This window comes from Callospermophilus lateralis, chromosome 4, assembly GCF_048772815.1.
Source record: "Callospermophilus lateralis isolate mCalLat2 chromosome 4, mCalLat2.hap1, whole genome shotgun sequence".
NCBI classification, from domain to species: Eukaryota; Metazoa; Chordata; class Mammalia; order Rodentia; family Sciuridae; genus Callospermophilus; species Callospermophilus lateralis.
The window spans coordinates 156170963-156185009 of record NC_135308.1 but is presented as its reverse complement, the minus strand read 5'-3'; the positions used below and the strand labels follow the sequence as shown (position 1 = coordinate 156185009).

At 38.9% G+C, this 14047-nt stretch overlaps 1 protein-coding gene across 18 annotated transcripts in view; it reads left to right on the top strand.

Moving 5' to 3' along the window:
• Rbfox2 (RNA binding fox-1 homolog 2) overlaps positions 1 to 14047 on the top strand; it is a 268933-nt gene that overhangs the window by 181706 nt on the left and 73180 nt on the right. Inside the window, exon 1 of one of the 18 annotated variants that reach the window (XM_076855116.1) lies at positions 114 to 331. The exons of the other annotated variants lie outside the window; for them this stretch is intronic. Within the exon in view, the coding sequence (XP_076711231.1) occupies positions 305 to 331 (27 nt within the window). The 5' untranslated portion in view covers positions 114 to 304. Of the gene's footprint in view, positions 1 to 113; positions 332 to 14047 lie in introns of those variants that run through there. 18 annotated transcript variants of the gene reach the window in all.

The window sequence follows — 14047 nt, the reverse complement described above, 5'->3', positions numbered from 1 at the left end:
GAGGAAGAGGTGGGGCTCTGCTCTGATTAATTACCTTAGGCATTCAGGGGTGGGGCTTCCTTCAGCCATCTGCCTGAGATATGGGAGGGAGCTGGAGAAAGAAGGAGGGGGAGAGACTGCCAGAAAGGAAGAGAAAAGAAAGGAAGAAACATTAGGAATAAAAAGGAAGGAAAACGGTGTAAAGGGGAGTCAATTACCCACCCTTAAATAGCCAGCTTGGGGGGGAGGGGGTGGCCAAGGAAGCCGAGGAGGTGTGCCCCAGCACGGCTGCTTCGAAACCTTTATCATCTGTTCCCCTTGGTTTATGGAGAAAAAGAAAATGGTAACTCAGGTAAGATTTGTTCTTCCTCCGCATGTTTCTGTTCTCATCTGTGGGATCTGAATAGAGCTTGGGGGTGGAGTATAACCAGCAGAGGTCTAATTATGATTGTCTTCTTAGGAAAGGCCAGATTTATTGTTATCAGCTGAAAAGCGCTGGTCTGTGTCTGAGTCCGTGTGTGTGTGTGTGTGTGTGTGTGTGTGTGTGTGTGTGTGTCTCTCTCTCTCTCTCTCTCTCTCTCTCTCTCTCTCTCTCTCTGTCTCGTAGCTTTTTTGTCCCCCTCCCTCAGCTCCATACCAGATTCCTGTTTCCTGTACTGTGCAGCTGTAGCTCAGGAAAGACCCTGTGGGGATTTGTCTACCTCTTTGTCTTGGTTCTGAGAAGAGGGAGGGAGAGAAAGACTGCAGAGGTAGGAAGAGATTCTTGTAGCCTGCCAAAAAGAGGGGAGAGGGAGTGACTTCCTTTTAAGAATTGCAGAAGAATTTGGGTTATAGGAAATCTGATTCCTGACTCACTTTGATTCTCAGGATTGGCTTTGGAAAGGCAGTTTTGCTGCCTTTACTCTAAACAGCTTATTAAAAATGAAGGTTATAAAAAATGTTTCCTTTTTATGGCTTTATTACTGGCAAACAACGCATTCCGTGGGAACCCATAGTCACACCGGGTGTAGCAGAGGCAGGTAGAACTTACCCTGACGGAGCAAATCCAAATGTATAAATGACAGTCACCCCAGCTTTAAAAGACATTTGAAGGAGAGGGAGGAGGAAATGGAAGCTATGGCTCTCCTCTCTCCCTTTCTGCCTCTCTTGGTTATGCCACGCAGTGTCTACTCTGCATTTAGCAAGTCATTCCTGGCGAATGGAAAGGTGAGTGTTCTTCCATAGCCCCCTGGCAGGGCTGTTTTTCTTCCTGGCAACCTTCATATGCTTCTTTACCCTTTTTTGTTTATAGGTTGAGAGGGAATAAGGAGGCCGTGATTTGTTGGTAAGAAATCATTTACATGTTTAGAACATTCACATCCTCAGTCCAGGACTTAGCATCAGTTTCACTCCAGGCTTTTATGCTCCTGGGGAAATTTCATCACTGGACAGTGCTTTCCTTTTAAGGAGGTTGCCCTTTTTTGTATTCTCTCCTCTCTCTTCTCTTAGTCACCACCGGAGGGCGAGAGAGTCAGCTAGCTATCAGGATAGAAGCATCCTTTTAGGATTTGGAATCCTGTTCAGTTAAATGTTATATAATGCCCTGCAGTGCTGTTCAGAACGAGGGAACTATGGAGGAGATTTGCCCATCGTGACCTAGAGGGAAGGGAAGTTTCAAAGAATGCATCCTCACAAAGTGATTTTTTACTTAGTCTGAATTTGGAGACCTTAAGGTACCCTTTCTTTTGGAAAATGGAAAATCCCTTGAAATATTTCTCTTCTGCTTCTTATTCCCTCATTGTCAGTCTCATTAACTCTTGGTATATTGCCTAATTTTTTTTTTAATACCATAAAAGAGAAAGCCTCTTTCTGGATTCTCTTTGTTGCTTGGGACTTGATACTTGCTTCGCCCTGGAGCCCTCATTCAATTTTCATTAACTGGCATTATTAGAGGGTTAACAGTTCTCTTCTTTCTCAGCTAAAAGCTGAAGTCTTGTTCATGACCTGACTTTTTATTGCACGTACCATATTTTAGAATCAGTGAAAGAGTTATCTAAACTAGGAATTTTCGTAATTGGAGTTTTCTGTGGCCTCTTGGAACATTTGCCTTGCTTTCCAGAGGAGCTGGTAAGTGTGTGAGCCTAAGTTGGGATGCACCTTACCACTGCACGAATGTTTCGTGACACCATGGTCCTAGTCATTAGGATATCAGGGAACTATAATTTTAGGAATGAAGTAAAAGAAACAGATGGAAACTGGAAAGAGATTTCTTTCTGTGTTTAAGAATTCTAGGGCTGCAATCGTAGTCAAGGGTAGAGTGCTTGCCTTGCATGTGTGAGGCACCGTGTTCCATCCTAAGTGCTACATAAATAAATAGAATAAAGGTATTGTGTCCATCTACAATTAACAAATACTAAAAAAAAAAAGAATTCTAATAGGTGAATTTAAATCATCATCCTGTTTTCTCAGGATGTGCAGAAGGAAAGAAGTAACTCATTTTTGTCTATCCTGAATTTATACAACTGGAAAAGACAGAATGTCAGATTTGTGATCTGCAGTCCTGCAGTGTATTTGCTTTGGTGTGTCCATTTTCAGTGTTAATGTACATTATCTAGAAAACAAATGCAAAGGGAATAATCAGCTGAGCCAAATTTTTTCATCTCTCCTGTGGTTTTGATTCATTTTTTGTTTGTTGTGGTTTTTTGAACCAGGCATCCAATCCCAACCCTTAACAGTGACCTGTCATATAAGCTTTTTCAGTATAAATTGTCTGCATTGGTTAGGGCTGGGCCACCACAGTTAAATGGTTTAGTACAATATTTAGTATTTTGGCTAGTGTGTGAAGAAAGAGATAGAGGATGTGTTTTCATAATTTGCCATTTAGGCTCTTGGCATCTTCATGGCATACCCTGTCTACCTACGCCTGATCGCCATCACTCAGTAGGTGGAAGAAGGGCTCTCAGTGGATGACATTTTGTTTTATTACGTATGCTCTAGTTTTTTGTGACCTTTTGGGGTTTTAATTAGCAAACTTCTCTTTTACGATAAGTAATTGATGCTTTCCTTTAAAAATGGCAATTGAATGACAAAATTCTAATACAGGAGACAGACATGCTCATGTAACATTTTAAAGAATATCTCTTATTCATGTGTATGGTGCAGGAGATTTTCACTGAGTTCCTCTCTCAATTTGATTTACAGGCTAAAAAAATATTGCCACTTCTCACATCTATGAAAACAAATATGGAGTAAAAAAAAAAAAGGAAAAAATCATTCTCATAATATGTGTAAAATTCAAGTTCCAAATGACTTCACCTCTAGTTAGATTAAAAAAAAAAAAAAAAAGTTTAGCCGGACTCAGATTCAGTTACACTATTTATTGTTAAGAGGGAAAATGTATTAGAGAGGAAAAGATTTTACAGTAGGGACGTGAAAGCAAATTTTCGTGCTCTGCTGTGGTATGAGACTGCCAGCTTCTATGCAGCACAAAGCCCTCCCTTTCTTGGATAGCTCAGTGCTTTGCTGGCTTTTTCTTCAAAATCTGTTTTCCATCAGAACCAAGAGGAGGGAAGGTGTTAAGAATAAGGGCAGTTGGAAAGGGGGTTGCTGTTCCTTTAAATAGTGCTGGGAGTCCATGTGGCAGCAGGCCGCTCTGGAGTGTATTCTTTTGTAATGAATCACCAGTTCCATTGTCTGCTATCTCCCCTCTTTGTAGCTGGAAGGCTGAAGTCTTTCACCTGAGCTGCTGCCAGTTGCTCTCCGTTCCTGGGTGGTTGGGAGAAGAGAAGAGGGAGGAGGGTATTTTATCTTTAATTAAAGACAGATAAGAGAGCAGGTATGTTTGGCTTTGTTTCATTTTATCCTGTTCTTTCTGCATTTGTTTTTTGAAATGAGTTGGAATAGGGAATCTTGGCTATGATTTTGCAAAGTATATTCCATTTTCTATGAATTCTGGAAGTCCTTAGATTATTTGGTCTCCATTTTGTGGCCTTGCTCTAAAGTGATTCTGTTCCCTGGCCTGCCAGTCATGTTTCGTTCCACCCAAATCTCATCCCACCCTTCATCCATGGAGCTGAGCCCACTATTTGTTTTGGCACACTTTCCACTTTACATGGGATGCACAAGATTCTGGGGGAGTTAGTGGGTAGGCAGGGATTATGGGTTGCAGACTAAATTTATGTTCCTTTACAATGAACAACAACAACAAAGCTTCACTTTTTCCAATAATTTGGTTTCTTTCTGAATTCTGCTGTGTTGTCCCATATTTTCGTTGATAACCATTTCCTTGCCAAGGCCAAAGCTGGCTTGAAAAGTACTGCTATTCTAAAAAGTACTTAGCTTTCCTGAAAAGATAACCCAGAATTCCATAAATGGAGCTGTAATTATATCTGAACAATTTTGATTAAATTTTTTGTCTACCATCCCCCTTCTTTGCCCCTTCCCTCTACAATTTTTTATTTTTATCTTTCTGCTTGGTTTTGCAGTTGAGACTAGGTAAGCTTAGTGTTTGACAACCTACTATTGAAGTTTGTATTGCTACAGAAGACACCATCATGTTGAAAGGTAATGAATGGCCTTCCTCAATCCTCATAGTAACTGACATTCCTGGTTTTGTTCTTCTAGTTTTCTGTTCTTCCCTGAAAAATTCCAGATTCACAGTCTACATAGATGGCCATTTGGGAACAATTTCATCTGGCTCTTCACTTTTGGAAGTGAATGGAATGTTTCAACTTGTTATCATGTCATGCCTTATCTCAGGTTGTTTGTGGATGCCCGATTGTGATAGACTAGTGTCAATAGAAGCCAGCCATATTGATGATACAGCCCCCACCCCTTCCCACCTAGGCCACTCTGGGATCTGACATTTGTTGGTATCCTGAGTACTCCCCTGTGAGTTGTGATTCCTCACTCTACTTTGTTTCCAGCATTCCAAAATTACTATTAAATCTTTCTTGCACACTTCTTCACTGAAGGGTCGCATGTTCCCTCAACCAGGCACAGTGGAACCTTCCCTGCAGAAAGGCCTTGCCTTTTGGAGGTTGTACTTCTGTACTGGGCTCCAGTGCGCCTCTTCTAGGCAGTCAGAGTGCTGCTGCACTTGGCCATTCTGAGGTATTGTTTCCATTTTCCAAACTTTTAAATGTTCCTCTGTACACTATTAGAATGATTAAATTCAGAAAACCTTGGAGTCAAATAGTTCTTTAGGAGTCATTGCCAGAGTGACCCACTTAAAATGCTAGTCTTGATTTTTGTCAGTCTTGTGCTTAAACCTCAACAATTGTTTCCCTTCAGAGTCAAAATAAAATCCTGTGTCCTTACAAGGTCTCTAAGGCCCTGCATGATCAGGAGCCTGGCTGGCTGCCCAGCCTCATCTCCTGCCACCCTTTTCATGTTTCCCTCCAGTGACACTGGCCTCCTTGCTGTTCCCTTAACAGACCCTGCACCTTCCCTCTCTTTTCACTTTTTCCCTCTGCCTGACATGCCAAGTGACTTGCTTTATTCACATGTTACTTCTCAAGGGAGAGCTCTGAATTAGCACTCTCTTGTCATTCTGAATCCCCCCATCCTTCTTTTTCTTCACTTATCTGACTTTGGTGTTTATCATTACTGGTTATATGTTTATTTGTATATTGTCAGTCTATCCCCCACCTCACCACCACCACAAAGAACATAAAGCTGCGTGTGATCATGGTCTTTATGTATCTCCAGTGCCTACAACAGTGCCAGACACATAGTTGTATAATAGCCAGTCCTTCTGTATGCTTGTGATGTACTAATATCAGATATTGTTCTCAGCATTTTACTTACCTTAATTCATTGAATCCTGTCAACGCCAGGGTTTAAATCTAAGAAGTTCGGCACCAGTATTACCACTGATAATGACTGCCACTGAAATAACTTTTGTTTTTACATACCTGCTTTGCACCAGTTTTACATACATACCACATTTATAAATATAACAGTTATGTTCATATCATATGTCCCTTGCCAATCACATTTGTGATAGATTTTTGTTTTCCAATTTTTGCACAAGACTTTGAGATTCTGAGGTCAAGCAACTGGTGGCTCTGGGCACAAAAGGATTTCAAACCTGAGATCTATTTAGTATCAAATTCACATGCTCTTTCTTAATACTAATAGTAATTCACAAGTAGTTCCTCATGATTAGTTCTGTTACTGGCCACTAAAAAGCAGAAGTGTTTCCTTATGATGAGCTGAAGTCTCTTCTTTATCCTTTGCTTCCTACATTTGTCATCGGGCGGCACATAGAGTGGACTAATCTCTTTTCATAAGAACCAAATATTTGAAGATACTGCTAAATGTTCCTTTTACTCTTCTATTATCTTTGCTTATTTTTCCTATTGCCTTAAATTATTTATTCCTAAATAATTATGAGAAAACGTGGTTTCCAGAATCTTTACAGTCTTGTGCCAATTATATTAATTTATATCAATGACTTATCTTTTGTGTTTGTACTTAATTACTAAGTAAAAATATCTATTATGAGTATTAGTAAGTACCAAATCTAAGTTTTGTTTTATGATAACATGTTTGACTTCATTCAGTTTTACAGCTTATTGACCACATAATATTATCAGCAGCTCTTAACTTCAAAAAATGAAGGATATTACCTCAGCTCCTAAAAAGAGTATTATTTTTCTGGTCCATTATAAAACATGTTCTCAGCTGACTGGCAAGAATCTACCTGTCTTGTAGCCTCTGTGCCTTACTCTGATCCTCAGAGGTTACTATCAATGAGGTGTGTGTGTATATGTGTGTGTGTTAACTTATTAGAAACCCTGTTGTGAAGATGCTAATTGAATTGGCAAATGACATGTTGAAAATCAGCAATAGTAAATTTGATCACTTCCCTTGCAGTGTTGAAATATTTTTTAAAAAGTGCTTGAGCCCAGTGCAGTGGCACAGACCTGTAATCCCAGATGAGACAAGAAGACCACAAGTTCAAAGCCAGCTTCAGCAACTTAGTGAGACCCCATTGCAAAATTAAAAATTAAATAAGAGCTTCGGATGTGGCTCAGTGGTTAAGTACCCTAGGTTCAAATTCCAGTAATCCCCCCCCCTCAAAAGTATCTAGAAACCAAAATTGGTAATTATAAATTAGCAGCAAGAGTAAAATATGATCTTATTTTCTATTGGAAATAAAAGTAAAACACAAAAATTTAAACCCCTGAAAAACTCTCGTTTAATAATACTCACTGTAAAACAAATAGAAATATTGTCTGGTTTGCTATAGCATGTTATTTTCAAAATGCCTCTTGAGTTTCTTTTTAAAGGGCTAAAAGTTTTGGAATATTACAGTAACACTTATTTAATCAGGAAGGAAATAATATAGCTAGATTGCTATTAACAAAAGCAAATAGTTTTTAAAAATTATAACTTGAGGGCTGGGGCTGGGGCTCAGTGGCAGAGCACTTGTCTAGCATGTTCGATTCTTAGCACCACATATAAAAATAAATAAAATAAAGGCATGCTGTCCATCTCCAACTACAAAAATAAATGAATGAATGAATGAATGATAAACAAACAACTGTAACTTGAAATTCTAACTAGAGTTATTAAATTCATTCAGAATTATAGGATAGAGTTCTATAACCAAATTCTGGTAGTATTGAATTTTAAAGGATTATTTATGCAGAAAATATTGTGAGAGAAGCCAGTAATTATTTTATGAAATTACTAATTAGTACTTTTATGTCCACACATTACATACCTATGTTCACTTGCCTAGTGTTGATCATGAGATTCCTTGTTAAAAAGAGACAAACCAAGACTTAAGTGAAGGCAATTAGATTTTGAAAGACTCCTAGAGCAAGTGTCCCCAGACTTCTTCTGCAAAGAGCCAGGTAGTATCTGTTTTTGGTTTTGTAGGCCATGCTTTGTATGTCACAACCCCTTCACCCTGCCACTGTGGCACTAAAGATGTCATAGACGACACAGAGCATGACTCTGTTCCAGTCAGACTTTATTTATGGACACTGAAATTTGAATTTCATGTAATTTTCATGTGTCACAAAATATTTTTCATTTGGGTTTCATTCAACTATTTAAAAATATAAAAACTGCTCAGCTTTCAGATTATACAAAAATAGATGGTGGACAGGCTTTGGACAACAAGCCATGGTTTGCTGGACCCTGAGGGGTACAGGTCTTCGCTACTTTCTTTAACATATGTGATGTTTTCCTGTTTAGTTGATGACAGGGACATAATTTTGAGCAGTTTTGACAAGTCATCTCGAACCTTTATTAGAATGAAACCCCTGATTTGTTCTCTTATTTTTTTCTTCCCAGAAAAAATATGAAGATTCTCCTCTCTCTCTCTCTTTCTCTCTCTCTCTCTCTCTCTCTCTCTCTCTCTCTCTCCCTCCCTCCCTCTCTCTCTCCCTCTTGCTTCCTTTCTCTTTCCACCCTACCCCCAAATCTGAACTGTGTGCAGCTCACCAATTATGCCTTCTTTATACCTTCTTACTTTTCATATATTCTTTTTTATATATTTTCATGTATTGTTATTTTGAACCAGAGAGCCCCCCCCCCTTTTTTCTTGTCCTTTAGGATTCATCCTAGACTTCACCTACTTCAGAATCCTCACTCCACCTCAGTAGATTGTCCTTCCTTTGTGCTTCCCTGGCTCTCTCCGTTCTCTAAGCCTGTGTTATAGAGGACTGGAACTACAAGTATAGATTTGTCTTTTTTTCCATCAGACTATGCATTCTTTCAGGATTGGGAAGAAATCACCAGTATTTATTATGATGTCTGGCTCAATTTTAGTATCAGCAGATATTTTTGGATGGATTAATGAATTTTACATCTTATTAATACATTGACTATATCCTCTTTTGAAATGTAAAATAGTAGAGTTTAGTAGAGCAGTCTTCATTCTGACACTTATTATTATTATTTAAGTCAGTCAATACTTAAAATATAAAATAGTTTGGGAAATGGGTGGTTTACTTGACTAGAAGATAGGGGGATTTGGGAATAAACAGCTATTTGGAGGATACAGAACTCTTGTGGATGTTCTAGTGGAAGACTGCAAATATTCAGAAGGTAACTGAAGGTAAATGGCATATGAGGTCTGGTCTCCCGGGGAATCACATAAGAGAGAAGAAAGGCAGGATAAAGAAAGAGATGTGGGAAGTTCCCGGAGGACTTTAGGGACTGGCAACGTGATAAAAGTGCATCTGCAGTAAACCGAGTACATCCTCCTCCCTCTGTCCTTTTTCTTCCTCTCAGGATGACCAAGTTAGATTCTTTGCCTACTACTTTTGAAATACATCTGTACATCTAGACCATAGTTAGACCATGAGTATTCCATATCATTTTGAGGCTGTCTGTTCGTTGCTGGTGTTTAGTTGTTTATCCTCTATGTGTTCTGGGGCAGGGATAGTTTCTGTTGTGGTGTCATCGAGTATACAGATCTTTTTTTCTGCAGTGTCTGCTCTGCCATTAGTCCAATCCAGTGTGTTTTTTGACATTACACACATAGTTTTCATTTCTGGAATTTTGATGTAGATGTGTTTTACACTTCTCATGTCTCTTCTTAACATGATTTTTTTTTTTTTTTACCTTGACATTTTAGTGTCCATATCTGCTGATTCTTTTTGTGTGTATGTGTGTGCACGTGGCGGCGGGAATTGGAAGCAGAGGCACCCTACCACTGAGCTACATTACCAGCCTTTTGAGCCTCTTGCCTTAGCCTCTTGAGTTGCTGGGGTTACAGATGTGTGCCACCATATCTGGTTCTGTCTGCTGATCCTAACATATGCACTAGTTTTAGATCAGTTGTAATTGATTTATCTTTCTCAGCATTACAGCTTATATTCTCCTGTTTCTTTGCATGCCTGGTAATTTTTTATTAGAGTTTAGATGTTGTGAATTTTATCTTGTTGGATGCTAAGTGATTTTCTAATTGTATAAATATTCCCCGCCCCCCCAGTACTGGGGATAGAACTTATAGGTGCTTTATCCCATAGCTATATCTCTAGTCCCTTTTTATTTTTATTTTGAGACAGGATCTTCTAGGTTGTCACTACTGACCTCCAAACTTGTGATCCTCCTGCATCAGCCTACTGAGTAACTGGGATTACAGATGTAATAATGCCCGGCTTATAAATATTCTTGAGTTTATAGAATTTTTCTTAGAAATAATTTGATTCTTTTGGGTCCTGTTTTCAAGCTATGCTGGATGATAGCTGTTTAGTTTCTGATTAATTTTTCCCTGCTACTGAGACAATCTTTTTTCAGTCGCTGATGCTCTTAGAGCTCTGGGTTTCCGCTCTGGCCACTGAGCACAGACTCTCTTCCTGGCACTGTATGAGCTTGTGGCATCACCCCCTCCATGTCCTCCAGGTTTTCTTGCCCAGTCTCTGGTAGTTCCACAAACATGTAACTGTCCTTACTCAACTGAGTACTTGAGGAGGGCCCTCTGTGATCCTCAGTGACTCGCCAGACTGGCTCCTTGTTCTGTCTCCTCACTTCATGGAGGCCACCAGGTTTAGCCTAGGTTCCTCCCTCTGTGCAACAGCTAGGACGCTGTCTCCAGGCAGTTGTAGGTTTACCTGACTCCTTGCCTGCTGTATGGTGTCTTGAGTACTCTTGTTTCATATGTTTTGTTGTATTTTTAAGTTTCTTCAGGCAACAAAACAAGTCTGGTTCTTGTTTTTCCATCTTGTTTGGAAGCAAAAGAGAAACCACTTTTTTTTTTTTTTTTGTACCAGGGATTGAACTCAGGGCACTTGACCAGCCCTATTTTGTATATTATTTAGAGACAGGGTCTCACTGAGTTGCTTAGCACCTTGCTTTTGCTGAGGGGGGTTTTGAACTCGCGATCCTCCTGCCTTAGCATCCTGAGCCACTGGGATTACAGGCATGCACGACCGCGCCCCGCTGAAATCACTTATTTTTACATAAAATTAGAGCAGTGTCTCATTTAATGTATTCTTAGTTTATTAATGAAATCTAGTTGAATAGTAACTTCAACAAAAGAATGCATAAGATGCATAAATAATTATAACACAAGATGGAATATAATAATTATATGAAGATGATGCCAGTCAAATGCTATTGGATGATCATCTGAGGAAAGAATTGGGGAAATTTGACAGAGGTGCAAAGGGTAAGAGGAAGGACCCTATGTGTGTGTATGTTATTTGTGTGTGTGTGTTATTTGAGTGTGTGTGTGTGTGTGTGTGTGTGTGTGTTATGTAATTCATTTCTGAATCTAGAATCAAGTTTTTTTAGTATTAAGTTTAGTGGGAATTTAGTTTCAGAGTCTAGAACTAATATGATCAAAGCTAAAAACCATTTATTAACAGAAATACATGTTCAAAACCACACAGGAACATAGGTTTCTGTGTTTTTGTAGTTACTGTGATTTCTAGTCTGGGGCAGAAAAGTAGAAAGATCCTTTTTTTCTTATGTATTATCTGTACTTGTAATTCTAGCACAGTCGAGAGAAAAAATGGGAGTACCACTTATTCACTCAAACAGGGTAGAAGAAAGGGGCACTTTGGACTATGAAAATGATGTTCACTCCTTCAAACTTTTATGGAATCTTAGAAAACCTTAGTAAGAAATATTGAGATTCTTTAAGTCATGGATGCTCCCATGGTCATTAGGTTGTCTAGAAGTTTCTGTGAGAAGGTACTGTGGAGCTAAAGAATGGGGGCACTTCTCAGAGCTTCAGTTAGGATGGTTATCTGTCTTTGCTAGCACAGAAGCCATGACCAAAAGTTCATCTAAGCATAAGCTTTGAAGTTTTCCTTCCTGAGGAACCAGGCAACATAAGTCTTTAGTAGGAAGAACAAGATTCCCTTCTCTAATGTTTGTATTAATGTCTGGGTTTATGGAGCAAGAACATGGAACTTGAGGATTTCAACTCAGCTATTCACACTTACATGTTGGACTGTATTCTTCCCCTGTTTCCTTCTTCCTTCACAGTAGTAATGGTGGTTTTTATTTCTACTACCTTCTCTGTCTCCCTTATATATAGTTGTAGATGGACACAATGACTTTATTTTATTTTGTTTTGTTTTTGTGTGGTGCTAGGGATCGAACCCAGTGCCTCACAAGTGCCAGGCAAGCGCACCACCACCAAGCCACAACTCCAGCTGCCATGCCTCCTCCACTTTTTTTGAAGCCAGGAGCAAAGACCTTTGTATACTTGACCTCAGTTCATTCTTAGAGGTACCCCCATTAGGTAGTGATCCCTATTTACATTTTACAGATGAAAAACTTGAGACATTGAGACATTAAGTGACTTGTCCAAGGACACACAAATAATAGATGGCAGAGTCAGTATTGTAAGACATGTTAATTTTTCCCAACTTATGCTCTTTCTGCCCTCCCTACCTTTCGATGGTAGTTATTACATCAAGAATAATATAAAGAATATAGGCTTTGATTTACTTAACTTTACATAAACTACCTCCCCCCACTTTAGCCCATCTTTGGCCAAAACTTTGAGAAATATCTACTAATTTTCTGGGAGCCTTGGGTTCCTCTAGAAGTAGAGAATCAATCAATTTGACTATTTGATACATAACTTTAGTTTTCTGAAATTTTAACTTAGCACAGGGCCTTTACAGGTTGATGGCATAGTATTTTCTATGGAGAGTATTTGTGCTAGGAAGAGAGAAATCCAAAGTCTACAGCCACCCTTTGATTTACATGGTAATGGGTTCCAGCCCTGCTCCCCTGTACCAAAGTCCACAGATGCTCCAGTCCCTTATTAAGATGATGTAGTGTTTGCCTGTAATTTGGGCACATCCTTTACTATACTTCCATCATCACAAAACTAATAGAACTAAGTATTCTGATATAGTTGTTATTGTTTAGAGAATAATGAGAAGCAATAAAAGTTTAGTACAGACAACAGTTGTGTGTGTGTGTGTGTGTGTGTGTGTGTTTCTTCCCCTGAAGATTTTTGATCCATAGTTGGTTGAATCCATGAATGTGGAACTTGTGGATACAGAAGGCAACTGTATTGGCTCTCTAGAGTAACTCTTAGCTCTATGGGAAAGAGGAACATATAACCTATTTAGTGACATTTCTTTGACTCTCTGTTGCAGAATAAAATATTTGGTTTTATATGAATATACCTAATGTTTCTTCTTCCTCCATCTTCTTTCTTTGGTTTTCTTCCTTCTCTTAATTCTTCCTACATTCTAGCCCTTGAGTAAGGACCCTTTGTCACAGAATCATAAATTCTTAGAACTAAAGTGAACCGTATTTTACGATTCAGGATATAGGTCCAGAGAAGTGATTTTGAAATCATACAGCAAGGCAGTAGCAGAACTGGAGCTAGAGCTCATGTTTCCATAATCCGCCTCTTATTCCTTCTATTATCAAAACATCCTTTTGGAAGTTCAGACCTTAAATATATTTAATCTGTAGAAGCTAACATAGCAGATCCTGTTCTCCTTATTCCTGAAAGGGAAAATCTTCAAGTGAGTAAAAAGTTAAACTTAAGCTTTGTGAGCTGCCATTTTTTGCTGAAGAATTCTTCTTTTCTTTCTTTCTTTCCTTTATTTTTTAAAAATATTTTTAGTTGTGCATGGACACAAAACCTGTATTTTATTCATATTTGTGGTGCTGAGGCTCAAACCCAGTGCCTCACACGTGTTAGGCAAGTGCTCTACCACTGCCTAACAACCCCAGCCCTGAAGAGTTGTACTTGAATGAAATGGGCATAGTCTAGTTGATTTGATAATGATGATAATAAAGTTTTAAGTGGGGAAAATTTAAGAGGGGTAAAGAAATAGATATGCCCTTCATTAGTTTGTTGTTTTCTATGCTTGAAGTTGTTGTTTTGATCATGGACTCGACTTTCACAGAAACTATGAAATGACATTGATTTCTTTAATTTGTTTATACTTTAGCCATCCAAGTATTAAACGGCCAGTTTCAGATCTCCACAGCTCAGTCTTCTGCACCACATTTCTTAAGCTGAACCTCCTCCCTTACTCTGAGGAGGCTCTCCTGTTGATAAAACAGCCTGTTCACGGTAGCTTTTTGATGGTTTCTTCCAACATGGGGCTCAGATTTCTTTAGGTTTGCCTTATTGTATTGA